The sequence below is a fragment of the Penicillium cinerascens genome (genome assembly GCF_028974065.1).
Source record: "Penicillium cinerascens strain IBT 15544 chromosome Unknown scaffold_4_segment0_segment1, whole genome shotgun sequence".
NCBI classification, from domain to species: Eukaryota; Fungi; Ascomycota; class Eurotiomycetes; order Eurotiales; family Aspergillaceae; genus Penicillium; species Penicillium cinerascens.
Genome location: NW_026695298.1, coordinates 2441635 through 2467968, shown reverse-complemented (window position 1 = coordinate 2467968; position 26334 = coordinate 2441635). Strand labels below are relative to the sequence as shown.

The window sequence follows — 26334 nt, the reverse complement described above, 5'->3', positions numbered from 1 at the left end:
TGGAAATCTACAACCCTTCAAAGCTCAGAAAGTAACCAGATCAAACAACTGCATCTCATCTGCAACCAATGGCCGGGGACTTTGCCGTGTGGTCCACCTGTGGTTCATCTTCACTGGAACAGGGATATGTGAACGCTGAGTTCTAGGCTGGAGCTTCCTCACTGGCGCCGGGATGTACGACCGATGAATCCTGGACCGGCCCTTGGGCGCGTACCCCATTCGTCGCGACCTATCATTACAAGAAACTGATGTATATGCCGAAGGAGAACCGGGCAACTCTGTATTGTTCATCCATTCCTTGACAATGTTGTTAGTATACGGAGTAGTCACCAGGCCCAATCCGTAAAGATGCTGGTCTGTAACAATCTCCTCTTCATCGTTCCAGTCATCATACATTATACCACGCCCCTGGCTCTTCTCAATTTGGTTCTGGCTGCCTGTATCTGATACAGCAGCCTCATTGATATCTTTTTTGGTTAGAGCGGCATGCTCTGCGCCTTGTTGCGTTTCCCGGCTACGTCTAGCTTCCCGACGGCGTCTTCTCTCGATCTCGCAGTTGTCACATTTTCCTGGCATTGGGATGTCAATCCTGTCAACGCATGACATACAGACTTCACCTGTGAATATGGCTTCATCACAGTAGATCGTTGTTGACATTGAGTGGTCCGGGTGCCCGCAGAGAACATGGTAGAAGGTGACTCTGTGACACATTGGGATCAGTATTGCTGAAGCTTCCAGTTGAAAGTGCCTGTGTGTGAGGCGTAATTGCAAATACTCCAAGGTTTGTGCTTGCGTCAATTTGCGACAGTCATGAGTGTCTACTTCTCAGATGGAGTCTTGTGTCGAAGACCCTTTCAAAGGAATTCAGACCCAGTGTTGTAGTCAGATGGACTGAAGAGCAGAGTGAAGAAAACGCTGTATTTAACTTTGGAAACTTGTTACCCTATGGATGGCATTAAAACCCTCGATTCTGGGAAATTCTTTAAATCTATATTTATATCCAATTGAGGCAATGTCATTGTCTCGAATAGGCTTGGGTTCAATTTAGCTGGTGTAAGAAAGTCAACGGTTAACTTTGGAAACCTTCTTTGTGATTCTTTGTCCTAAACAGAGACAATTGCACCCAGCTTGGAAATTAGCACAGGGCCTGTGAAAAGCTAATCATGCCATATTCAAAGACAACTTAGGAAGTGCAGCAACTGTCAATGCCGTCGGCGCATACAAACAGCTTACTAAGCCAATTAGAGGGGCGAACTGATTTCATGCAGTTGAAGGCGCTTGCCTGCTCTTCATCTACCTCTGGAGCGCCTCCTTCTTCTCTCACCTCTTCACCAGCTTCGCCCCCTCATCGTCCCGACCCCGGCGACTTCCTGATAGAAACACCTCACTTCCTGTCCCTGGAACCACGTGCGATCATCTATCACCGATCTTCAAGATGTCGCTCTGCCTGAATCGCCTTCAAGAGGAGCGGTATGTGATACCCCCCAAGTGCCATACAACTAAGCAGCGAATCTTTTGTCAGGAATGCGCTGACCACCTTGGATCGCACAGCAAGCAGTGGCGACGTGACCACCCCTTCGGCTTTGTCGCAAAGCCCCAGAAGACTGCGCAGGGAACTCTGGACCTGAAGCGCTGGGAGTGCGCTGTGCCCGGAAAGAAGGACACCCTGTGGGATGGAGGTATTTTCAAGCTGGACGTGATCTTCCCCGATGGTGAGTGGCGCTGCGCATTCCACGCGATGATCCTCGTACTGATGCAGACGATCTTTTGCGCTTCCAGAATACCCGACCAAGCCTCCCAAATGTACGTATTGACAACTTCGTCCACTGGCTGCTGAGATATGCGAACGCGCATATCATATTTACAGCCACAACCACCGACTCCATGGATTGCGCTAACGGGATATGTCTGCAGGCAAATTCACTCCTCCGCTGTTCCACCCGAACGTCTACCCCTCCGGCACCGTCTGCCTCTCGATCCTGAATGAGGAGGAAGCATGGCGCCCGGCCATCACCATCAAGCAGATCCTCCTGGGAATCCAGGACCTGCTGAATGACCCGAACCCTGAGTCGCCTGCGCAGGCCGACGCCTACAACCTATTCAAGAAGGATCGCCCGGCATATGAGCGGCGCGTCAAGCAGGTCGTCAAGGAGAACCCGCCCATGTAGGCGGCGGTTCCAATAGCATTATCATGGGTTTGAATTTGGTTTCTTCATGGGAATCCGGTGCGACGAAGACTTGGCATGGCATTTCCTCGCCAAGTGAGCATTTTTGCTTTACTTAGCAACCAGCGCGGCGTTTCTTAACAAAATGGATGGTGTTTACAAGTTGCAAACTTCTTATTTATTTGACCTACTACCCCAATTCCCTACAATACTAAGTATAACAGTAGAGTAATTGCGTGAGTGCCAGTGGGTGGCGTTATCTCTTATCGGTGACTCAGTCCGACATCGCCCTTCGCCCCGCCGGGCAAACGAAAAAAATCGCTCTGCCGGCTCCTCCCCCATAGAAACCCGAGCTTAATCAATTCCTCCTCCTTCTCATCCTCCCATCTGCAATTGACTCTTTCACTCATTACTGAGTGTCCTCTGCCCGTCATGTGTGGAATCTTCGCGTGTCACCAGTGCGTTTCTGCTTTACCCTGACTTTTCCGCCCCGCTATCGCCCCCCTCCCCCGCGAGCGGCGCGGGTAATTTAAGTCAGTACTAACTCGAGTTCCCCATAGTCACCCCGATGTGCAAAAGTTCAAGCCCACGGCTTTGCGCATGGCCAAAGCGTGAGTATCTTGTCTCCTGTCGCCTGCGCGATTGTATATTTCAATTGTGGGAATTGTCGCTAACTTGCCCCTTGATAGTGTGCGTCATCGCGGCCCCGATTGGAGTGAGTCACTGAATCGAAGCGCGATATACACTGGGAGCTGGAAGGGTTAACATAACATTCCTTAACAGGCGGCAACTTCATTGGCGACAAGACCAGTGAGTCTATCAATGCTGGAGATGTGGTGATCACGGCTAACCATGGTGTGCCGCAGTCCTCGCGCACGAGCGTCTGAGTATCGTCGGTGTCGGTATGTTCTACCCCAAAATGCAATTGAGCTAGAACGTCATTTTTTAACATTGCAATATTTCTAGACTCCGGCGCCCAGCCCCTTGTCAACGATGACGAGACCCTCGCCCTCGCTGTTAACGGCGAAATCTACAACCACCGTATCCTCCGGAAGAACCTGCACACCAAGTACAACTTCAAGACGCACTCCGATTGCGAGGTTATCATTCCTTTGGTATGTTGTATTGGCTATTTCTTCATCAACAGCAATTGCTGACACTAGTTCAGTATATGGAGCACGGCCTTGATGCCCCCAAGTACCTCGATGGTATGTTCTCCTGGGTTCTCTGGGACAAGAAGCAGGACCGTGTGATCGCCGCTCGTGACCCCATCGGTATCACCTCTTTCTACCTCGGACGCTCGTCCACCACCCCCGGCGCCGTCTACTTCGCCTCCGAGCTCAAGTGCCTGCACCCCGTCTGCGACAACATCATTGCTTTCCCTCCCGGACACGTCTATGATTCGAAGACCGACCAGCTCACCCGCTACTTCGAGCCCAAGTGGTGGGATCCTACCAACGTCCCCTCCACCCCGGTCGACCTGAAGCTTCTCCGGACTACCCTGGAGAAGTCCGTCCGCAAGCGTCTGATGGCCGAGGTGCCCTACGGTGTTCTTCTGTCCGGTGGTCTGGACTCCAGTCTGGTGGCTTCCATCGCGCAGCGCGAGACTATGCGCATGCAGGAGGCTGCTAAGAAGACCAACGCCTCTTCCGAGGACCTGGTCGGCATTGATGACAACAGCGAACTGTCGTCTCTCCCCTTCTTCCAGCAGCTGCACTCCTTCTCCATCGGTCTTCCCGGTGCTCCCGATACAGAGGCTGCCATGGAGGTCGCCAAATTCCTGGGCACCAAGCACCACCCCTTCACTTTCACCGTTGAGGACGGCCTGAACGCGCTCTCCGATGTCGTCTACCACCTCGAGACATACGATGTCACCACCATCCGTGCCTCTACCCCCATGTACCTGCTCTCCCGCAAGATCAAGGCTATGGGTGTCAAGATGGTTCTGAGCGGTGAGGGTAGTGACGAGATCTTTGGTGGCTACCTGTACTTCCACGCTGCTCCCAACCGCGAGGAGTTCCACAAGGAGACTGTCCGTCGTGTGAAGAACCTGCACCTGGCTGACTGCCTGCGTGCCAACAAGTCGACCTCCGCCTGGGGTCTTGAGGCCCGTGTTCCCTTCTTGGATAAGGAGTTCCTCGAGACCTCCATGGCCGTGGACCCCAAGGACAAGATGATCGACTCCGAGCACATCGAGAAGTACATCCTGCGCAAGGCCTTCGACACCTCCGACGAGCCCGACGTCGCTCCCTACCTTCCCGAGAAGATTCTCTGGCGCCAGAAGGAGCAGTTCAGCGACGGTGTCGGCTACAGCTGGATCGACGGCCTGAAGGACGCTGCCGAGGCCCACGTCACCGACGAGATGATGAAGAACCCCAAGCCCGAGTGGGGCAGCGACATTCCGGATACCAAGGAAGCGTATGTACCTCCTTTTTGCTTTTTCTTGCACTGTTCTGTTCCTGACCTTCGTTTAGTTACTGGTACCGCACGATGTTCGACGAGCACTTCCCTCCGTACTGCGCGGGCACTGTGGAGCGCTGGACCCCTACCTGGTCCAAGCAGACCGACCCCAGTGGAAGGTGAGTTTCATTTAGTGTTTCGACGCGGGATAATACTAACTAGGAGTGCAGATCGATTGCCTACCACAACAAAAAGTACACGCACGTCGAGTAAAAAGTCAAACTGGGAGCTATAAAAAGGGAATCGAATTAGGTGTAGCCGTGATAGATAGAACGCGAGTGTATATACCCTCACTCACCCTCATTTAACTTCTTCAACAAGATCAAACGCATATCCAACAGCTACAGACTCGAAATAAGGAAATACCGGTGCTTACATAAAAAGCCATCGGCGGGCTTTTCCGGCAACCGAATGAGCACCAATCAGCGCGCGCCCAGCGGCCCGTGGACTGGAGCCCCCTTCCAACTGTTCCCACCCTCCCCCAACATCGAAGTTCTTCTCCCTTCTCTTTCCTCACACCACCTCCCTCATCCACATCCATCCATCATGTCTGCTCCCGCTGCTTTCTCTGACATCGCCAAGGCGGCCAATGATGTACGAAACTGCTGCCATAGCTTTCCCGCGGAATTGATAGCTGATACCCCTCGGTTTCATAGCTCCTGAACAAGGACTTCTACCACGCCTCGGCCGGTTTGTTTTGCCTCGCGTTTCCACATGATATCATCATCCAGCTAACTGATTTCTCTAGCCAACCTCGAGGTCAAGTCCAAGGCCCCTAACGGTGTTACCTTCACCGTCAAGGGCAAGTCCGCTCACGAGGGACCCATCGCTGGCCAGGTAAGCTTTTTTCCTCCCTCGGGGTTTATCGCGAAAGAAGGCAATCAGTCGCTAATGCAGCTCCGTCCACAGCTCGAGGCCAAGTACGTCGATGCCCCCACCGGTAAGGGCCCTCTCCGACGCAAACCACCCGATCCCGGCGTGCGCGAAGCCCGGCCCATGACGTTTCTCTACTCGTGTGGTGGGCTCGCGTCGCGCCGAGTGACCTTTTTTGTTTTTTCCAATTCTTCCAAGCACACAATCAAGCTAATGATTCGTCCCTGGCCAGGCCTTACCTTGACCCAGGCTTGGACCACCGCCAACGCCCTGGACACCAAGCTTGAGCTGGACAACAACATCGCCAAGGGCCTCAAGGCTGAGATCCTGACCCAGTACCTGCCCGCTAAGCAGTCCAAGGGTGCCAAGCTCAACCTCTACTTCAAGCAGCCCAACCTGCACGCCCGCGCCTTCTTCGACCTCCTGAACGGCCCCACCGCTAACCTCGACGCCGTTCTCGGCCACGAGGGCTTCCTGGTCGGTGCTGAGGGTGGCTACGATGTCACCAAGGCTGCTATCACCAAGTACTCCGCTGCCGTCGGCTACAGCGTTCCCCAGTACTCCGCTGCCATCACCGCCAGCAACAACCTGTCTCTGTTCTCCGCTAGCTACTACCACCGCGTGAACGCCCAGGTTGAGGCCGGTGCCAAGGCTTCCTGGGACTCTACCTCCGGCAACGCCGTCGGCCTCGAGGTCGCCAGCAAGTACCGCCTGGACCCCTCTTCCTTCGCCAAGGTGCGTTATTTCCCTATCGATGCCGTTGTAGCCTAGCCACTGACAAGTTTCCCCCTCTACAGGCCAAGATCAACGACCGTGGTATCGCCGCTCTGGCCTACAACGTCCTGCTCCGCCCCGGTGTCACCCTCGGCCTCGGTGCCTCCTTCGATACCCAGAACCTGAACCAGGCCGCCCACAAGGTTGGCGCCAGCTTCACCTTCGAGGCTTAAGCGTCTTCCAGACTTCCTGACCGTGGAAATGTGTAATTCTTCGCTGCTACATATATCCTGCTTTGACGAGATGGTGCAGAGCGAAGGCTTATCTTTTGTTGGTTTCTCATGATCTTGTGTGTATCGTAGACCTGTGCTCGAGCACATCTTGTATATCAAATCTCAAGCTTTCCTTTGTTTGATGGAAATTTGCCTTTTTACCTTGTAATACTGTAACGGATTGTATTCATTTCTGATATGCATTTGTTCTTGTAGCTTGTAGCTTATATCCAGCGCCACTATCAAGCCATGGTATACAGTAAGACTGGACCCTCGGAAAGTCTAGCGCTAATTACAACCGAGGCCAATGGGTCCCAAACAACCTGCTTCACCCCGACATAGTCTCCCTCCTCCTCTTGGCCGCCCTCTCCGCACTGGCAGTAGCAGCCGCCGCTTGCGCCTGTACTCCTTGAGCCTGCACCGCTGGAGTAGTAGGCATAACACTCTGCGCAAAGCCCCCCAAAAGCCCCGTAACAACCAGAATCCCACAAACAGTAATAAGCCTGACAACCCTAATCTCCCCCTTCGCACTCGTATCCCTCGCCCCATCTTCTTTCAAACTCGCCTGCCGCGCCCTCACATACCGATCCCTCCTCCGAATATCCTCAGCCCTCTGCGTCCTAAAATGTCCCCGTGCATTAAAATGCCCCAACGGATTCCGTTCAATAAACCCTTGATAGTCCTCCGGATCTCGTTTCTTGTGCGCGCCGCCACCGCCCGCTGCGGCGTTTGCGTATTCCGCGCCAGCGGTCCAGGATCCGCTCTCTGTTCGGCCGGTGTTGCCGTAGCCGCCTTGGTCGTAGAAACTAGGTGGTGGGCCGCGGAATGTGCCGCGGCGTTTGCTAAGGCCGGATGGTGGGCGGGAGCCGGCGTAGCCTTTGTGCAGGTTTGCGGAGTGGCTGCTGTGGCTGCCGGATGGGGATGGCCGGGGTTGGGTTTGCAGGCCGTGATCGCGGTCGTAGGTTGCGCGTTTGGAGGCGTTGCCGAGGGTGTTGTAAGCTGCTGAGATACGGGCGAAGCGTTGGGAGGCGTCCGGGTCGGCGCGGTTGCGGTCTGGGTGGTGGCGGAGGGAGAGGGCGTAGAATTGCCTGGCGGGTGTTAGATTGGGGGTTTGAGTTAAATGTAGGGGTTCGGGCTTGTGGATTGGACGGGGTTGGTGATGTGGGCGTACTTCTTGATCTCAGCTGCTGTGGCGGTTGGTGGGAGGTCGAGGACTTCGTAAAAGTTTTTTTCACGGGGTCGAGCTGATGTTGAAGTGAAGAATGCCATTGAGGGCCGTGCCGCTGGACTGAAGCGTGCTTTGTACTGTGGCCGTGGCTGTGGTCGCGTGCGGGTCGTGCCATGCTGACAGGTCAAGGAACGGACGCTGCACGTGTGCAGCGACGGCGAGGCGATCCCGGGCGCGGGAGAGTGGAGGAAAAAGGAAATAGTGCGTGAGGATGGCATTGCCCGGGTACGGATGGTTGGAGCCGGTTACATCAAAGGAGGGGAGGGGGAGCTGTAGGAGTTGGGGAGGTTGTGGATTGTGAAGTGCGAGGTGCGGCAGATGGAGGGTGGCGTCATCGTGGAGCTTGCGGATTGATAGCCTCTGGGAGGAACCACGTTTGGCTGTATGTTAAATATTTAGGAAATAAGATGTTCATATGCGTGCGTTGATCCTTTTTGACGGTGAATAGCCTTCTAATTTGTTCAATATAGGCGATTTGGGGCTGTTCGACCGCTCACGAGGGCCAGCTGATCATCAGATTAGATAACGACACTAGGCCTCCCCAACTGGTCCAAAGTGGTTTAGGGCTGCTCCCTTCGTGTACCAGTTCCTCTGGTCTAGAAAGATACTTCATTGAATTACACTTTGGCCGCTTTGCCACAATCTGAGATCTTGTTGCCAAATAGCTTGATACGCCTGGCCATCTTGTCTTGCGCGGACCAGGGAAGGGGCATTGTTTAGAGCAGTATCCACGGTCTTGGAGCTCCAGGAAATAAGGCAACGCGGATCATCATTCTCCAGACCACTTTTCCAGTGGCTTGGATGCCATTTCCACAAAACAGATATAGAGCGATGAGGCACATTGTCAACTCAGCAATTGGCTTTTGCGGATAACAATTTTTCAGGAAATTGGAGACGAAACATTCTCTTATACCGCCACTTGCTGGTGATTGAGGCAGAATGGAGAGAACTCGACAGAAAGGCCGAAGAGAGTCGGCAGGCTACATGAGCGCCTCCAGCGACTTCCCGCGTGCGACCCGATCCTAAATAGCTGCATGCCCTCCAGACGATAGTCAGAGATACCGATCAATTAGATAAATGTATAGGGAGCACGAGCCATCAACTCTTATCACAATTTCGTCGAATTTGGTTCCAATTTTAGATGCGGCTCAAGAAGGCAACATTTCTGCTGCCTTTGAGAAGAGTGGGGCCACGACTTCAAAGTTCGGATGTCAGATCGCCTTTCCAGCCTCTTCATCACCCCATCTTCAACCATGCCGTGTCTTCTCGATCTTCCCCCCGAATTGATATTAGGGATCCCTAAATATCTCGAATATGAAAGCGACCTCAATGGATTCTCCCGAGTGAATCGCTTCTTTTATGATTTGGTGAATCCCCAGCTGTATCGTCGGGTTCTCCAAGTTACTCGATTCGGGGTCCACTCAGCACTCGACTGGGCCGCAGAGAATGGAAAAGAAGCCTGCGTCCGTAGGCTATTGGAAGCTGGTGTGCCGCCGGATTCAGGCGTACAGCCATGGAAGCCGATCATGTTAGCTGCGCAAAACGGACATGCGAATGTGGTCAAAATGTTCATTGATTTCGGCGTCGACCCGAACCTACAAGCCGGTTTCAACAGAGAGACTCCTCTCTGGTATGGCAATCCGTTGACTGCGGCGGCGGAAAATGGCCACGAAGAGGTCGTCAGACTGCTCGCCGATCATGGTGTGGATCTTGAGTTTACCGACATATACCGACACCCTATCATCAACCACGAAGAAATCAAAGTCGAGCAGCCTATTTGTTTGGCTACTATGAACAAGCATATACCGGTTATCAAGCTTCTTCTTGAGAAGGGGTGCAATCCTCATGAATATGGCTCTCAAGGGAACACTGCGGTTTCCCTCGCCGCTTCCCTGGATCTTGACATTTTGAAAATGTTCATTGAGGCGAAGCCAGATCTCAAATTAAGCGAATATGACCCGAATCCACTTGAGAATGCTGTTGAGCGTGGCAATATAGCTGCAGCTAAGTTCCTTCTCAAAGAAGAGCCGGGTCTCCTGCCGTCAGGGCTGGGGGCATTCCAACTGTTTCAATTTGCAGCACTCCACTCTCCTGAATTCGCCAGGCTCATCCTGAAACAGCTTGACCTGGAGGAAGCAATTCAAAAGAGAGATAGGGGAGAGTGTCGGCATCTCGTGATCGGGGCAGCATCGGCTGGCTTAGAAGACGTGATGAAACGCCTCAAAGAAACTGGCTGTCTTTCCCAACGAAGTGCGGACCACGAACTTAACGCTCCTCTATGCTCAGCAATTCAAAAAGGTCAAGTCGGCATGGTGAAGTTGTTGCTAGATTACCAAGCAGATCCAAATAGCCGGCGAAATCATCCGTTGGAGGTAGTCATGGAATGCCCAGCGCCTCACAGTGAGGAGCTCACCGAAATCACAAAGTTACTGCTTCAGAGAGGCTCTGTGCCGCCTGATGATTTGGATCGCTCTTTCAATTACGATGCGTTACATTCATTCAAGACACTTGAGGTGTTCCAGATGGTGCTGGATGACCATCTTAATGTAGGTGATATGGACGACAGCATGGTTGACCAAATTCTACTGGACTCTGTGAGCCGGGGCGAAGATGCATTCAACCTTGTGGTGAGGCATTTCAATATTGAGCTTCAGCCCGGTCGTGAAGGACATGAGGAGATACTGGCTCACGCTGCGATCCAGGCCAACGCCCCTATTCTGAAGAGATTTCTGGATGCTGGATTTGATGTAAACTCCCGCGAGTTAGGTGATGATTCTGATGATCTCCAGAGGCTGAATCTTCTGGCCCTGGCTGCAACTGCGCAAGACAACGACGAGGATAGACGAGCAGTGGACCTTCTTCTGGAGCATGGTGCAGATATTGAGGGTATAGATGAGCCAGGCCAAGCATCGTCCTTGTTTATGTTGATATCCGCGTCTCCTGAATTCGAGTTGGGGATCTCGAAAGGTGTGAAGCTTTTCTTAGACTTGGGTGCCAATCCATATTTCACCAACAAAAACGGAGACACTCCTTTGAGCGAAGCTGCACGAGTTATGGATCTTGCAGTTGTCAAAGTTCTGATCGAGTTCTTCGAAAAGCAAGGAGATGCGGCATTCAAGCAGATTAAAGAGTCGGTCGTGCGAGTTGCGTCTACGACCCAATCACAAACGATATCTAGGCTCTTGTGGCGATACTATTGGCCACGTGTATATCCATGTTCCTAGGAGTTTGCTTGATAATCTCATATGTTCCATACGGCAAAGAAATAACCGATAGCCAATTGGAAGTATTAAAACCTAACGGATTCTCTTCAACCTCCCACATTTCTTACACCTCCAACGTTCTTTTACTTCACTTTCATTAGTTTCTTAAGGCTTACTGAACCATACTATCATATTTCCTGCCTCTAAACGAGTTCCGAATTATCATCATTATTATTATATTCTGTAGATTGACGATGAGCGCCTCATCTTACACCAAAGCAAATCACTATGCAGTTTTCATTATATCTTATTATTGAAGGGGCCTTAGCCATGTAACCCAAAGATAGATCACATTAAAAAACAAAAATTAAATCGAAATTACAGAGCCATTTTCATAGAGAAAACCCCGCCTGATGAACCCTGGGAGCGCGTTATCTTATCGCGGCAGAAAATCTTTCCCCGACTTCCGGTTAACGCCTCCCCTCTTTTTCCACGCCACTACACTCATCCACATTCCATCATGGCAGCTCAGGCGACTGAGAAGCTGCAAAAGCTTGACCGTACGTACTGAAGCTGTGGGTACCGCGCTCTGCAACTGACAATTTACCTACCAGTGGACGGCCAGAACGGCGCGAAGACCGACGCTCCCGCGGCCGACCAGGCAGCCTCCAATGAAGCAGAAGATGATTCGGATGATGACCAGGAAGAGGGTGAAGGTGCTCCAGATGCCGGGGCCGCCGGTGGTGAGTGATTGTTGCGTCTGCTGGCGCGGCGCATAACCCCGCTTCTCAACCCCGCTCACGCGAGGGGAGTCGAAACAAGGCTGCTAACACCATCGCACGATAGCCGCCAAGAAGAAGAAGAAGCGCAAGTCCAAGAAGAAGAAGAAGGGTGGCGCCAAGGTCCAGAGTTCCCCTCCACGGGTCCCTGTCTCCAACCTTTTCCCCAATAACCAATACCCCGAGGGCGAGATCTGCGAATACCTGAACGATAACGCCTACCGCACCACCAACGAGGAGAAGCGTTATCTCGATCGCATGAACAATGACTTTCTGCAGGAGTATCGCCAGGGTGCCGAGGTCCACCGTCAGGTCCGCCAATATGCGCAGAAGAACATCAAGCCCGGTCAGACCCTGACCGAGATTGCGGAAGGCATTGAAGACTCCGTGCGTGCCCTGACAGGCCACTCGGGTCTGGAGGAGGGTGATAACCTCAAGGGTGGTATGGGCTTCCCTTGCGGTTTGAGCATCAACCACTGCGCTGCACACTACACTCCCAATGCGGGCAATAAGATGGTCCTGAACCAGGGAGATGTGATGAAGGTTGATTTCGGTGCGCATCTCAATGGCCGCATCGTGGACAGTGCTTTCACTATGACATTCGACCCGGTTTATGACCCGTTGCTGGAGGCCGTCAAGGATGCCACCAATACCGGTATCCGGGTGAGTTTCCTCCCCTCTAGGTTTAGATATACAGACGATTTTAATGCATTCACAGGAAGCTGGTATTGACGTCCGCATGAGCGACATCGGTGCTGCTATCCAAGAGGCCATGGAGAGCTACGAGATCGAGCTCAACGGCACCATGCACCCCATCAAGTGTATTCGCAACCTCAACGGTCACAACATTGACCAGCACGTTATCCACGGCGGAAAGAGTGTGCCCATTGTTAAGGGCAGCGACCAGACTAAGATGGAGGAAGGCGAGGTCTTCGCCATTGAGACTTTTGGCAGTACCGGCAAGGGTTACGTGCGAGAAGACGTAAGTCCACACGTGTTGGCAAGAATTGTTCGAATGCTGACTCTAGTAGATGGAAACCTCACACTACGCCCTCGCAGCCGATGCGCCCAACGTTCCTTTGCGCCTGTCATCGGCCAAGAATCTGCTGAGCGTGATCAACAAGAACTTCGGTACTCTGCCTTGGTGCAGACGTTACCTGGATCGTTTGGGCCAGGAAAAGTACCTGCTTGGCGTATGCTGACCCCCGATCAACGATAGAAGGTACAAGAAGCTAACAAGTATACAGTTGAATAACCTCGTTTCGGCTGGAATTGTCCAGGATTACCCGCCTCTTTGCGATAACAAGGGCTCCTACACCGCCCAGTTTGAACATGTACGTTTTCTCGCCAGTTGATGTTGATGTGCCGTATCTAACCTCTTTACAGACTATCGTGCTCCGTCCCAATGTGAAGGAGGTCATCAGTCGCGGAGACGACTACTAAGATGGGTGTGAAATAGTATATGCAGATCAAAACGCAAATAAAAACAATGACCTAGGGAGGCGACATTAATAATGCGAACAAATGTAAGGTAAAGTAAAGCGTAGATCACGCTAAGTGTATCGGACCATCTAACTCTGCCGAGTCGCCCCACGTGGAACTGCGCCTTCCGCCTTTTTGCAGGCCGCAGTCCGCGTCCGCGGTCCACTCTTTTCCCTCACGACACTCTCCCGTTACTCTCAATCATGTCTTCGGTCGTGGAAACAGCGTCGCCGCACCTCCGGATGCCCGCCGCGAAGGCCAAAGCCTCGGCCGCAGCTGCAGCCGCAGAAACGAGCTCGCAAAGAATCTCGCCGCCGGAGACCTCCTCGGTGGACGATCACTTCTTTTGGACCTATACTGAAGAACCCCACCGGTCACGACGACAGGCAATCATCAAGGCTCATCCAGAGGTATGTTTCAATTTTACTCTGATTTTGTCTTCATTCGAAGTTCCTGGGATGGCAATCCGGGTGTACCTGGCACACGCCCGGTTCCCGTTCCTGGTTCCTTGGTCCTGGCACTTCACCGATAATATCTCCAGGGGTTTGATGCTAATTTGCGTGGCTCGCTCCAGGTTACGAAGCTTTGCGGTCCTGAATCCCTCACAAAATGGGTCGTTCTCGGCGTTGTCTCCTTGCAATTCACCTGCGCATACCTCCTCCGCAACACCTCCATCTTCGACTGGCGGTTCCTAGCCACAGCATACGTGATCGGAGCCACCTCCAACCAGAACCTGTTCCTGGCTATCCACGAGATTTCTCATAACCTGGCATTCCGGTCCCCAATGGCCAACCGTCTGCTGGCTATTTTTGCGAACCTCCCCATCGGACTGCCATACAGCGCTGCTTTCAGGGTAAGTCCACCTGGGCCCGGGGAAATATTTACACCTCGCAAATCCCCCCAAGTCCAATGTCAATTGAACACAATCAAATACTGACATGTCATTCTACAGCCCTACCACTTGACACACCACAAATCTCTCGGCGTAACCGGCCTCGACACCGATCTCCCCACCGCGTTGGAAGCCTTCTTCCTGAACTCCATCCTGGGCAAGACATTCTTCTGCACCTTCCAAATCCTCTTCTACGCCGTGCGGCCCATGTTCATTTACAGCCCACCCTTCACCTTAATCCACCTGCTGAACCTCTTCGTGCAATTGAGCTTCGACTACGTCCTAGTCCGCTTCACCGGCTCCTGGCAACCAGTCTACTACCTAATCGCAAGCTCCTTCCTTGCCGGATCCCTGCACCCCTGCGCAGGCCACTTCATCGCCGAGCACTACTTCTTCTCGAAGGTGAAATCCGGCGGCACCGAGTCCCTGTCCGAGCTGAAAACGCTGAAGACCAAGCCCGCTTCCAAGACTGAATCTCCCCACCCCCTTGCGGACCTGGCCCCGCCTGAGACCTACTCCTACTACGGCCCGCTCAATATTCTCACCTACAACGTGGGATTGCACAACGAGCACCATGATTTCCCTGCTATCCCCTGGACCAGACTGCACAAGCTACACTCTATCGCTAGTGAGTTCTATGAGCCGCTGCCTTGCCACCGCAGCTGGGTGTGGGTTATCTGGACTTTTATTCTGGACAGCAATGTCGGACCCTGGTGCCGTGTGAAGCGTGCGCAAGGCGGACGAATCGTCGGTGGCGGCAGCACCGAAAAGAAACAGCCCACTGGACGTGGAGGCGAGGGGATATCGGCTGCGTCGGCGGGTCCGGCGGGCGAGGAAGGTGATGGATGGAAAGAGAGCGAGATCCAGTGCTAAATAGTTTTCTTTTTTACTTTTCTTGATCATGGACTGGTGTTTTGGAGTACATATCGTGGGTCGGTAACGAAAATGATTTATTTTTAGAACAAGTCTCCATCCAGCTCCACATACGTAACCGTCAACAATGCTTAACAATACACGAGTTATGGGTCTTGCGGACATCTTTTCATAGAAGGGACTTCAATGCAAGCAAAGCTAGTTGCAAGAGCATGCATTATCCTGCTGAAGCTAGGGTTGATCATCGTTTATCACACAAAGAGAAGCAAGACGTTTAGTCCGTTCATCGTAACTTGATATTAGACAAGACAGGGAAAAGAAAAGAATAGGGGCGGACAGAGACGCTTTCGACACAATTGAAAGCCGAAAGACAGCGAAATAAAAGGAATATGGATACCGAAGCAGGGCCCCAAAAAAAGGAGACACGAGGAAAAGGCTGATGCTGGGGAAACAAAACGGGCTCTTCGGACAGAAGAGAAGTAGATGGGGGATTGAGCGGGGCGTCGCGACGTGATCGGAGGAAAACAGCTAAAGAGGACCACCTCTAAAACTAGCCAGAGACTAGAAGAAGAAGTAGGCGATCAAGAAGCTGAGGAGGCACAGCCCCGCGACCATCTGTACGGGCACTCCTGACTCGGTAGGTGCGTGCTGCTGCGTCATTGTTGCAGGTGCGGCCTTTGCTTCGGTGCCGGTCTTCCGCTGCCGCAAGCCCTGGTCTGCCAGTCGATCCTTCAGTCGTTGAATCTGTGCGTTCGCGTCGGCAAGCTGCGCCTTCAGCTCGTCGCTTGAGGGAATGGCGCCGACCACTGCGGCCTTGGCAGTTGCGAATGCGCCGGCCGGCTCGCTGGGTTGGGGGGACTCGGACTTGGTCTTCTCGGAGAAATCCGGGGGAGGGATGGGCGATGCTTGGTCGGCGGCGGTCTTCTTGCCGGGGGCTGGGGTTTCGAAGTTTCCACCGGGGGAGGTGTAGGCCGGGGGCTCATCTTCGAGGACCTGCGTGGGGGTAATTAGTTTGCGCGCATGGGCTGCGGGCTGTGGGTATCGACGCACCGAGTCATTTGCGCCGAGCTTCGAGGTATCAGAGGCAAGGTTGGCGTCGGAAGCCAACCAGTTCACGCGAATCTTCTTCTCAATCACTGCAGACTTGGAAGCCTTCTCGAACTATTGCTGACAGTTAGCCGACGTGATAGCGCTCGAGGATGTGACGAGGAAGCATACAATCGAGGTGACGTTATTGGATTCCATCTCACGAGTGACCGCCACGGACTGGACCAGGAACTTGTCCTTGCATTTGGCATCCGCAGAGGGCTCCTCCTTCATGGCCTGCAGCAGCACTATAACAACCTGGTCAGCTCAATCCTGTGCGCGTCGCAGGATGAAGGTGATTCGAACCTTGGACATCGACAGTTTTGCCGGGCTCAACACGGCCGGAGTTGGGACGGACACAGTAGCTGGATGGAGAGTCAGTTCGCGGGTTTGCAGCGGGATCGCGTTGTCGAGTATGAGTGTCACGTACTGCTTCGGGGCGGTGGTTTTGACCTGGATGGCGGAAAAGAAGCCACAGTTAGTCTCGGTGTTGCCTAACATAGACCGAGGCGGAAATGTAAACGAACCTTGAAGACGACAGCTTCCCGGCCAGGGTTGTGCAGTTGCAGGATTTGGCAAACTTCTTGGTTGAAGGGCCCTGTTTATCACGAAATATCAGCCCGTTGCTCCTCCGATCGCCGAGTTCCGATCCAGCAAGTCTGTATCCGAGGACTCACGCTTGAAGCCCAGTTCGGGCGGACAGACATCGACAGACATCGTGATCGTGGAGGTATTGGGGAACCGGGGAGAAAGAGGGGATTGAGAGGCGGCAACAAAGACTGTCGCGAAGAGGTTGCGAATCGGCAGAGAAGTATGACGGCAGGTTTATCAGTCAAGGGAGTCGGCGCCTCAGGAGTTGATTATTGTCCACTTCCAATTGAGGACTTGCTGACTCAGCAATCAGGTGACGCGCGTTGAGTCTCGAGTTCTTTTCCTGTCTGGACGTTTTTCATAATTCGGTCATGCTGTGATTTACTTTGACTTTTTGTGAGTTGACGTAGTGCAGCCTCGGTGATTGCAGGGTCACCCTCGGGCTGTGAGCACGCGCTTGTTACCGCATGTGATGCCATCCGAGGTGGGGTTCTCCGCATGACGGCAGTGTTCGAGGAATGGTCTATTCGATTCTCCACTACGGTATAGAGGGGCAAATATTATTCAATCGCAACCAGATCCATTTAATCGGGGATCTATACCTTCAAACCCTTTATCGCAAGCTTGGAATGCGGTGGCTGCCAAATGACGTTTATCCCTCGGGCGTTTTATTGGCGGCATGTGCCGGTGGAAACTCAATCGGTCTGCGATGTCCGTGGCCGAGGATCAGTCACCGTGTGACATAGCACGGCAAAATTTATGCTGCTAAGTATACTCTACAGCTTCTGTTTCCCTTCTTTGATACAGAAACAATTAAACGGCATATCTACAGGGGATTACAAGTCTTCCAAAGAAACAAACAGGAGGCCCAACCAAGTTAGATTTGCATATCTAGGAGAAAGCGTGATCAGATTAATTGGTTCGGGCTAAATGAATGACAAAAAGAGTAGAACCCTTCGAACTAGAACCTTCCCCTAAACCTTAAGTAATTCCAAACAGTCTTTTCAACTGCCATGAAACTACACTTATTATAAGAAGATCTCCTCGGGCTTCTAAGCCCTAAAATTCCCGGCTTTGAGAAGTAGACCTCCGCCATTGTTAAAAGATATGCGGGATTCGGGGACGCAAGTGCGTCCACCAGATGATCCATAATATCATTTCTCTCTTCCTCTATGGCATTAGAACACCCGCACTCTTCTGTACAATGCCCTATTCCAACCATTCTTTCGCTTCGTAGACAACAGGTTACACAGCATCCACCCTTCCCTATACAATCCTGAATCAGAAATTTCTGGAAATACCAGGTTGAATTCCCTCTTATATTGTCGTATATTTTCTTCAAAGGTTGTCGAGGGAGATCCATCTCAAAATCGTAAAAGGATTGCGATACCCAGGCGAACCCTCTCTGAGCGTCTCTAGCTCTTTCTCATATTCACGAAGCTGTTTAATATCACCATCGGTATATATCGTCTTTTTAGCGCCCAAGATATAAGTTTGAAGCGTTCTTCTCTTTGTACGCCTGCTCGAAGGGCATGCTCGGCAGTAGTAATAAAGGCAAAGAAATCTGAGGGGCATTCAAGATCTTTGCCTTACTCAAAAAGACGCTGCTTGTCTCCTTGATATGGATTTCCCTCTGAAGGCTTGAGCTGAAGGCTTGAAGCTTTTGAAGCTCTCAAACATTCATTGAACATCCAAGGCCATGATCTAAGTCCAATAAGTATTATATGCTTAAATTCCCGAACTAGTTGGTAAGCTTGTTGGGAGGGGGAGGAGTCTGAAACCACCACCAAGTTAGATCTGAGATTCTAGAAGAACGGTCAGGTATGAAAAATACAGGAAGTTGAAGTACTCATACGTAAATATAAGGTCTGGGTAAGCCGCCGCGGAAAAGAGCCTAGCCGTGAGTTTTGCTCGAAGTTATCATTCATCGGCTGACCGGAGCAGATCCAGAATGCAGCAAAGTCAAAACTGTGTACGGCAAACAAACCATCTCGAGTCCAGGGTCTTTGAAGAATACCGACACAAGACTTTTAGAGCCAAGACTGGATTAGTTGACCCACGGGGGCTCGGAGCACCAAAGTCATGTTTGCCAAACCGTTTTGGCGCTGCAACAAAGATGGCAAATAATGAGCCTCCGTAATTGGCGGCACCATGTGCTGGTTCCTGCGTGAAGTATGAATTTGGCGGCTGCTCATGAGACAGGAACGGAGGATGGAAATATATTGTCCCGGGTGGGATCTCCTTGCCAACACCATCTAGTCATCCTGCCAACGACATACGTGCCCGGCCTTGAATTTAATGAATAAGATTCTGAGTAAGCTTTGTGAACTCAGTAATGGAAATTTACTTGTTGGACCTCATCCCTATCGCCTCTGTTTGGAACATGACATTCGTTTTGTTTCTTCAGTCGGTTGGATGTGAGCCACCAGGTCGCAGACCTGATCTATCTAGGAAGGCCGGACGGCCTGAGTAAAGCTTCTCAGTTTTTTCCAAAAACAATTCGCCTAGGTGATTCTCATTTCTGGCGCATAGACGAATTGATTTGTGAAGAAGACTTGTATCTATACACTAAGCATCGATGGCTGTAGGTATACAAACACCGAATTTAGATAATCGCTAATTCTACCCCAATACTAGATTCAACGAAGAGAGCCATCTGTCGCAATATTACCTGAAATTTAATCTACAAAAACCTGTCAGGGTTGCCATTCATCCATGTGATGGCACCTATTACTGTACGTTGTGCTCTTGGAAATTTGCGAGATGAGATGCGTTAAGCCCAATAGACACTAGAGTCACTAAATGTGCGGAGGGGTTGCACAACCAAGCCTTTATCTTGGAAATTGATAATGGGTCGGAGATCTTTCGAAACTCCCGAACCCCAATGCTAGTCCTGTTCATTCCCATAAGAGCCGCCGGTATATTGCTAACACTTATAGCTTCGCCACGTATTTAATTTTCCTGTTTCTCAGATGCTTTTATTTGTATTACAATTCTGTAAAGAACTTAGTCAAGGCCAAATACATTTTTGAGGAGAAGTTTCTCGGCGTATGGCTTTGTTCTGTCTAGAACCAGTAGCCTCGGGACCTGAAGCTTCGACTTATGGCCTAAGTAGTTGACTTAGAGAATACATTCACGACTATTACCTTTGGCAAGCACGGTTGAATTTATTTTGAAAACCATCTGCTTTCCCCATCAGGGAAAGCACAGGACACATATTTCCACGCTATTGAGAACAATGGTCTGACGGACTTTTCCATTGGGCCGGTGACTGACCATGAACGAGTTGTGGAATATGACCAGGAGAAATACGAAGTTGGGTCGAGGATCTTGAGAGCATGAGTCAAGATGAAAGAAGAGATTCGATGGCAGTTAACAAAGCGAGACGGTTCACAAATACTACAAGGAGCAGGTGCATAAGCGAGGGCCCCTCCACTGGCCTGTACCCCAGCAATCAACAATCCCTAGTGTCCACAAACCTGTCTGGCTTGTGAGTGAGTGCAACGCTAATCATTTATCTGGCGAAAACGCGGTTTAAAACGGAGGATGGTGGCTTGGGTGGCAGTTGCCAAGCCAGCACTAAGCATGGGGTCAGGAACTTTGAACCAGTGTCAGTGCGATTCAGAGCGTGAATTCCTTGACCTGACCGCATAAAGGCATACTCCAGTTACCGTATGCATAATGACCGAGTTCCCGCCCATCTCCTCAGGATAGGGTGATGGGAATACAGATAGCGGCTGAATCCCACCACAAACACTTTGTAACGGAAGATATCGGCTTAATCCCAGAATAAACGCTCTATAACGGAAGCGGGTAGATGATCCACTAGACTCCACCTGTTCTAGCATGGTTATCTTACCGTCATGAACTAGACAGGGTCTCTGGTGGAATATCCCGCCTGCCTCCCCGGTGTTTATCTCATAAACCAAGGCAATTGACTTCGTTTAAAGATTTTAATTTAACACGCTGGTCCATGCAACTCCACCCCATCCTCTAAATACGGTCGATTTTCCACACCTCCGCTGCCCTCAATTGCAGCACGATAACACAGGATGTCTCCCCCGCCCCAAGCCCCCCGTCCCACCCATTCAAGCAAGCCGAGTTTTGCAACATCAGTCGATACATATCTTAGCAATGACAGTGCCTGGGATTGGAAAAGGTTTTCTGCCAATGCAGATGTTGAGGCCCAACGTAATCCACGGATGAGTTTTGCTTCAATACGATATCTGATTTTCACCATCTACCGCCGCCTGTTTTCCCTGGTTTATTGCGCCAATGCGGTCGCATTCGTTATCATTATGGTGGAGAGCCGACAGAAAATTCTTGCATTCGTCAATGCAGCGGCCATCAATCTACTAGTATGCGGGCTTGCGCGACACCCCCTGGTGGTGAACGCCATCTTTGTGGGCATCTGCAGTATCCCACAGTCAGCTCCTCTCGTGCTGCGCAAAAGAGCCGCGGAAGCATACCACTATGGTGGCGTCCACAGTGGATGCGGTGTCGCAGCCTTCCTATGGTATACCGGCCTCGTGGCTCTGATATCACGGGAATATTGGATTGACGGCGACTCGGGGGTGATCTCCGTCCCCGTCATTGTCCTATCCTATGTTTTACTCGTCGTCCTCGTCGCCATCATTGTGATTGCACATCCTACATTCCGGACAAAAAGACATGACTATTTCGAGCTTATGCACCGATTCTCTGGATGGTTGGCAGTGGCTCTTTTCGTGGCTCTGCTGCTGGTGTTCTCTAACCAAGCCCGACATGCGCAAGGCTTGTCTCTCGGACAATACCTGCTTGAACTCCCGGCGTTTTGGTTCGTCCTGATCATCGTTATCTCCATCGTTCACCCTTGGCTCCTTCTCCGCCGCGTACAAGTTCGGCCAGAGTATCTTTCACCCCATGCTGTCCGACTCCACCTCGATCACGCATCTACTGCATTTGGCAAAGTAATCGCACTCACCAAGCATCCGCTCCGGGATTGGCACAGCTTTGCAACGTTCCCTGATCCCGACGGCAAGAGCTTTTCTTGCATAGTATCCAAGGCAGGAGACTGGACCACCCGGTGTATCGACCAGCAACCAACCCAGCTGTGGAAGCGCGGAGTGCTCATGTACGGCTTCATCCATGTGATGCGGGTTTTCCGCAGGGTGGTGGTGGTTGCCACGGGATCCGGCATAGGGCCATGTCTCTCATTTCTGAGCGAAAAGAATCGGCCCCCACTACGACTGATCTGGCAGACGCGGAACCCGAACCGGACGTACGGTTCTGACGTGCTCAACTTAGTGCGACGGCTCGATCCCGACCCACTTCTCATCGATACCGGCAACAGCGGGCGAGTGGATATGGTGCCAATTGTCCAAGAACTCGTCCGGGAATTTGATGCGGAGGCCGTGTGTGTGATCAGCAACCCGCGGCTCACGAAAAAAGTAGTCTTTGAGCTCAAGGCAAGCGGAGTGCCTGCCTTTGGGCCAATCTTTGACTCTTAAAATTAAAACTAGAGAATGAAAATGGATCGTCCTTTCAGAAGTTCACTGGTGTCGGGTCTTTTGCCAATGACTTTCCACGTGCTTACTGCGTTGGTCATGCTAGTGAGCAAATATTGACTCGGAAAACCCAAATTTAAAGGCCGAACCTGGCAAGAGAAGGATGCGCGGTGAAACATCTTCTGACAGTTCGCAGGACGCCCGATCTTTAGGTAGAGCCTACAACGGCTTTCTGGTTATTATATAATTGCTACAACTCTCTCGTCCCAAGAGACGTTTCTGTATAATTTGCGACCCCGGTACGCGAAAATACTGTGTTGTCAAGGAAAGGCCCCTCGTACTTTGGGAGCCGCGGCCGAGAGGCCCAAGTCCCCCTTCCGGAAGAGTATTGGCTCGTCGCCCCACGTTTCTGTTCTATGGAAAGTCGACGGCCCGCGCGGGGCGAAACCCACTATCCCAATACTGCCAATCGGATCAGACCACTGATCTGTCATAGTGCAGAATACTCGGGCTATACGAGCGGCCCCCGCCGACAGTATTGCTCATGCCTTCTCTACACAAGTCATTGCTAGATGAGAGTCGTGGGCCATACCTGCGGCAGCAGTGCGTTGCGGACTCCCCAATCCAGGATTTTGTCTGTCTCTCGGAATCCTTCTGAAATCTAGACCAGTCCAAGTCAGAGATCCTGCAATTAGAGTGAAACGCACTTACGCACCTTGGAACGACTCAGGGGGCCGCTTTGGCGGTGCTAGCACTAGCGAACCTTCCTTCGCGCAGCCACCGGTTCCTGGGAACTCCGGCCGGAGCCGTTGAAACTTGGGGAGTGCACAGGCTTCAGCAAGGTCTTTGCTGGGATCTAGGCATTGTGACAGGCCAAATTTAGTTCTCTCCCTTGCCGATTGCCATGTGTGCAGACTGATTCGGTCCGGGGCACAGAATGAATCCCCAAAATCAGTATCCCTGTCATCCTTTCCAAGCTGGACTTCAGACTGCATCTCGTCAACCCAGTCACTCCTTTACCAAAACCATTTGTCAAAACTGGAAAACCAAACTGCCAGTTCCTTCTGGATGGCATTTTTTGGTCTCTGAGACCCTTGATAATGGCTTCCACAGGCATCGGAGGAAACAACGTTGACGTGCCTACCTTCGACGGTTTGGCCAAATTCTACATCTCTGTCGCTATCATTTGGACAACTGCCATCCTCTGCGGCTCCGCCTTTCTCATTGCCAATCGCCATGAGCAATGCATTCGAATTCGTAACCTGTTGCTTGCACTGAGCGCCGTGTCATGTCTCCATGTCTACTGGGTTCTGTGCATGGTCGCATATTCATTGGGTACTAAGTACCCCTGTGCTGCAGAATACTGGATCATGAGCATCTATCTGCCTCTGGGGATCGCTCTTTTCCAAGCAAACAGCATGCAGCTCCTGAGCGTCTTTGGCATTCAAGAGAAGCTACTTTTTACCGCACAACAACCGTACAGACCCCATTTCATCGCCCGTGCAAGATCCTCTAGCCGCAGCCTTTTTCAATGGAGGCAATTGAACCTCGTCCAACGAACGGAATTGGGTATTGTTGTTGGGATGGTGGTTCAAGTCAGTGCATCCTACGCGCCAGCTGCCGTTGATATTCACATACTCATCTCTCATCTCTCATCTCTAGCTGCTTCTGTCGCTCTCCATCTTCCTCACCTCGCGGAAATTCCAAACCTTCGGCACCTTCTCCGAACATGTGAGCCCGGAGAAATGTCGGCGAGGTCCTGAATGGTAAGATTGGCTTGGATGGTGATGTAGTCGACTCCGTCTGACCAAAGACTTTCAAGGATTCCTTCGATTCTCTGGCAATTGTTCTGGTCTTGGATATTCGCGCCATGCATTCTGTGGAAGATCCGGAACATCCATGACATACACCACTGGCGGCTTCAGATCACTTGCTGCGTCATCGCTGCGTGAGCGCCTGACAACATTCCTTGGCATCCACGCCACTAACAACGTTACTGACGAATCCGTAGGTTACCGGGTTCGCCTATGTGGTTCGCCGCACTGTATTCGCCAACCAAAATCTGGGAAACTATCAACAGACACTGGGTGGCGTCTCTCTGGTAATGAAACCCCATCACTAAATGCAAACAACGTAGCTGATAACTCTCGCAGGTTTGCTCCCGGTATCATGACGATGGAGGCTGTTACTATCTTCATTCCGTGTTATGAGCTTGTAGTCTCCAGGAGGCGGAGGAATCGTATCCTCGGGGAACTCCAAGCATGGAATGAAAAGAAGATAGCCAGCGCGGACGAATTGGATTCCAGAGTATCGCGAAGTCCAAGTGAAGTCAGCCACGTGCCATATGCTTATTCTCGAAAAGCTCTAGAGAGGTGCTTAAAAGAGGACTCGAGCGCGCTTCTGCAATTTGCCGCGGCCAAGGAATTCAGCGGCGAGAATATTATTTTCCTGAATTACGTGCGCGACTGGAAGGATTCCTGGGCGAAAATCAGTGAATCGAAGCCGGAATACGATTGGAACCACGATCCCCAGTACCACCGACTTCGTTTGTTCAAGATCGCGGTCGAGATCTACGCAGTCTGCGTCGACCTTAAAACGGCGGATTTTCCCATCAACATTGAATCTCGGATTTATTCGGATCTAAGGAAAATGTTTGGTGAAGCTGCTCAGTCCATCGGCCAATCTGTATCAACAAGGAATGCCCCTGAGCTTTACAACGTGCCGCCGACGCACAGAAAAAAGTTGTCTCCTTTGATAGCCGTCGAGGAAGACACCCACGCTCTGTGTCTTGATGCATATGGTCACGAGAGCCAGACTATCCTTAATATCGAGCCCCGTCTTCCGGATTCTGTTATCATTCCTGCGGATTTCGCAGTCCATGTTTTCGACCAGGCCGACAGGTCTGTCAAGAACCTGGTGTTCCAAAACACCTGGCCCAAGTTTATTAACACTTCCAGCGACCTGTCGATTTATTCTAAGTAAGGATACAGAAGTCCTGTCAGATAGAATGTATGTCTAGCGCCGGCGAGTCAATCTTTGGAGTCTTTCATAGCAATATCCCTCAGTACACGACGCTAGAAACGTTCACTGTAAATGCTTGGTATGGCTGTCCTGGGCATTTAACTTTGCAGTGCAAAAAGCGGGTGGGTTTTGCCGACTTACATTCCTCGAAGAATTACCCATGATTATCCTGAGCCGGAGATCGGCCTTGGATGCCCGCCAGAGCCAACGCTTCACATCGTATGGATTGAAGATCGGGATCTCGCATATGTGTTGTCCAGTAGCAATCAACATGTTATTCATATACTATATTACTCGTCTTGGACACAGTCTGGGTCTCAAACCTCCGCGACATCATCGCCTCAACCATAGCAAATGTCTCCCTTGTTCAAAAAGTACGAGGCTCTGTAATGGCGCGAGGGCTCTTCAGTCGGCGATCCAAGTGGCAGAGGAAAATAACTTTCGTCTGGTAAAAGTCTTAATAAAAGCCTGGGCACCTATCTGGTGGAGGTGTGGGTTATTGGAGAAAATGCGAAGGATAGTCGCTTAGGCGCTCTGAAACAAGCTGAGTTTTGACGAGCTCTCTTTCTTCTCTCCGGCAAAATGTTGGCATAGATTAATTTAAGCAAGGCTATTACAGGAATGCGAGGTGCGCGAAATTCATTGCTTGACATAGAGGCAATTACGTTAACTAGTAGAACCCAAGAGAGATTTGAGTACAATTGTTCTATTTATTAGTTCTGCCATTTTGGCTTGCGCCATGCTCATTCTTTAACCCCTCAACTTTCACATCCTTCAGGATTGTTAAAACGGGCGATACTAAATTAGACTAAGCAGAGTTCCCATGATATGCAAGATTACCCTTGTAAAGTGCTGGGTAAGCCTGCATAGCTGTGGAAATTTAGATGACACGTTGATATCCAGAACCAACGCAGTCTAGATGCGGTCCAGTGGCATATAATTGGCCATGTAACGCGAGGCATGCAGCCATGGGTTCAACAAACTTTCTGAAGTAATCAACATGCTGCTGAATGCTGATGTCAAGAAATTCGCGCAATGCTACAGTTTCATGAAGTAAGACCGTAGTGATATCATGACTATTTTATAGAGGCTGAAATGGTTATAAAAATGGTTGAAAATTCGTTTGACCTGCGCTCCCGTTCTTCATCGAGCTCACCAGCAAAGCTTAAATCCTATCTACCAAAGCTACGCGCACAATTCTTTCTTCTC

The 26334-nt window shown here is 51.3% G+C and overlaps 12 protein-coding genes across 12 annotated transcripts; 8 read left to right on the top strand and 4 right to left on the bottom strand.

Moving 5' to 3' along the window:
• Positions 1 to 24: 24 nt before the first annotated feature.
• N7498_010044 (uncharacterized protein) lies at positions 25 to 657 on the bottom strand (the record flags this gene model as incomplete). The annotated part of the gene is made up of 1 exon (XM_058457100.1): positions 25 to 657. One exon carries the CDS (start codon positions 655 to 657, stop codon positions 25 to 27), a length of 633 nt encoding a protein of 210 aa, XP_058303999.1.
• A 778-nt stretch (positions 658 to 1435) lies between these two features.
• Positions 1436 to 2168, top strand: N7498_010043 (E2 SUMO-conjugating protein UBC9; the record flags this gene model as incomplete). Its single annotated transcript, XM_058457099.1, has 4 exons — positions 1436 to 1470; positions 1552 to 1712; positions 1780 to 1803; positions 1915 to 2168. 4 exons carry the CDS (start codon positions 1436 to 1438, stop codon positions 2166 to 2168), a joined length of 474 nt encoding a protein of 157 aa, XP_058303998.1.
• A 429-nt stretch (positions 2169 to 2597) lies between these two features.
• Positions 2598 to 4838, top strand: N7498_010042 (asparagine synthetase B; the record flags this gene model as incomplete). Its single annotated transcript, XM_058457098.1, has 9 exons — positions 2598 to 2623; positions 2726 to 2776; positions 2855 to 2880; positions 2949 to 2975; positions 3032 to 3067; positions 3132 to 3280; positions 3334 to 4583; positions 4640 to 4744; positions 4796 to 4838. The coding sequence occupies 9 exons, from the start codon at positions 2598 to 2600 to the stop codon at positions 4836 to 4838; spliced, it is 1713 nt and encodes a 570-aa protein (XP_058303997.1).
• A 333-nt stretch (positions 4839 to 5171) lies between these two features.
• On the top strand, positions 5172 to 6445 carry N7498_010041 (porin; the record flags this gene model as incomplete). Its single annotated transcript, XM_058457097.1, has 6 exons — positions 5172 to 5219; positions 5282 to 5315; positions 5374 to 5462; positions 5535 to 5565; positions 5731 to 6233; positions 6296 to 6445. 6 exons carry the CDS (start codon positions 5172 to 5174, stop codon positions 6443 to 6445), a joined length of 855 nt encoding a protein of 284 aa, XP_058303996.1.
• Positions 6446 to 6812: 367 nt separating this feature from the next.
• On the bottom strand, positions 6813 to 7930 carry N7498_010040 (uncharacterized protein; the record flags this gene model as incomplete). The annotated part of the gene is made up of 2 exons (XM_058457096.1): positions 6813 to 7572; positions 7656 to 7930. 2 exons carry the CDS (start codon positions 7928 to 7930, stop codon positions 6813 to 6815), a joined length of 1035 nt encoding a protein of 344 aa, XP_058303995.1.
• A 1035-nt stretch (positions 7931 to 8965) lies between these two features.
• Positions 8966 to 10936, top strand: N7498_010039 (uncharacterized protein; the record flags this gene model as incomplete). The annotated part of the gene is made up of 1 exon (XM_058457095.1): positions 8966 to 10936. The coding sequence occupies one exon, from the start codon at positions 8966 to 8968 to the stop codon at positions 10934 to 10936; it is 1971 nt and encodes a 656-aa protein (XP_058303994.1).
• Positions 10937 to 11435: 499 nt separating this feature from the next.
• N7498_010038 (methionine aminopeptidase 2) lies at positions 11436 to 13137 on the top strand (the record flags this gene model as incomplete). Its single annotated transcript, XM_058457094.1, has 7 exons — positions 11436 to 11475; positions 11530 to 11658; positions 11762 to 12357; positions 12413 to 12676; positions 12726 to 12887; positions 12942 to 13028; positions 13081 to 13137. 7 exons carry the CDS (start codon positions 11436 to 11438, stop codon positions 13135 to 13137), a joined length of 1335 nt encoding a protein of 444 aa, XP_058303993.1.
• A 242-nt stretch (positions 13138 to 13379) lies between these two features.
• Positions 13380 to 14941, top strand: N7498_010037 (sphingolipid delta(4)-desaturase family protein; the record flags this gene model as incomplete). Its single annotated transcript, XM_058457093.1, has 3 exons — positions 13380 to 13586; positions 13751 to 14029; positions 14129 to 14941. 3 exons carry the CDS (start codon positions 13380 to 13382, stop codon positions 14939 to 14941), a joined length of 1299 nt encoding a protein of 432 aa, XP_058303992.1.
• Positions 14942 to 15502: 561 nt separating this feature from the next.
• On the bottom strand, positions 15503 to 16744 carry N7498_010036 (uncharacterized protein; the record flags this gene model as incomplete). Its single annotated transcript, XM_058457092.1, has 7 exons — positions 15503 to 15934; positions 15992 to 16102; positions 16160 to 16275; positions 16334 to 16392; positions 16458 to 16480; positions 16555 to 16625; positions 16705 to 16744. 7 exons carry the CDS (start codon positions 16742 to 16744, stop codon positions 15503 to 15505), a joined length of 852 nt encoding a protein of 283 aa, XP_058303991.1.
• A 3926-nt stretch (positions 16745 to 20670) lies between these two features.
• On the top strand, positions 20671 to 22107 carry N7498_010035 (uncharacterized protein; the record flags this gene model as incomplete). The annotated part of the gene is made up of 1 exon (XM_058457091.1): positions 20671 to 22107. The coding sequence occupies one exon, from the start codon at positions 20671 to 20673 to the stop codon at positions 22105 to 22107; it is 1437 nt and encodes a 478-aa protein (XP_058303990.1).
• A 565-nt stretch (positions 22108 to 22672) lies between these two features.
• Positions 22673 to 23099, bottom strand: N7498_010034 (uncharacterized protein; the record flags this gene model as incomplete). The annotated part of the gene is made up of 2 exons (XM_058457090.1): positions 22673 to 22758; positions 22820 to 23099. 2 exons carry the CDS (start codon positions 23097 to 23099, stop codon positions 22673 to 22675), a joined length of 366 nt encoding a protein of 121 aa, XP_058303989.1.
• A 105-nt stretch (positions 23100 to 23204) lies between these two features.
• N7498_010033 (uncharacterized protein) lies at positions 23205 to 25086 on the top strand (the record flags this gene model as incomplete). The annotated part of the gene is made up of 5 exons (XM_058457089.1): positions 23205 to 23699; positions 23767 to 23870; positions 23927 to 24052; positions 24116 to 24205; positions 24258 to 25086. 5 exons carry the CDS (start codon positions 23205 to 23207, stop codon positions 25084 to 25086), a joined length of 1644 nt encoding a protein of 547 aa, XP_058303988.1.
• Positions 25087 to 26334: the final 1248 nt, after the last annotated feature.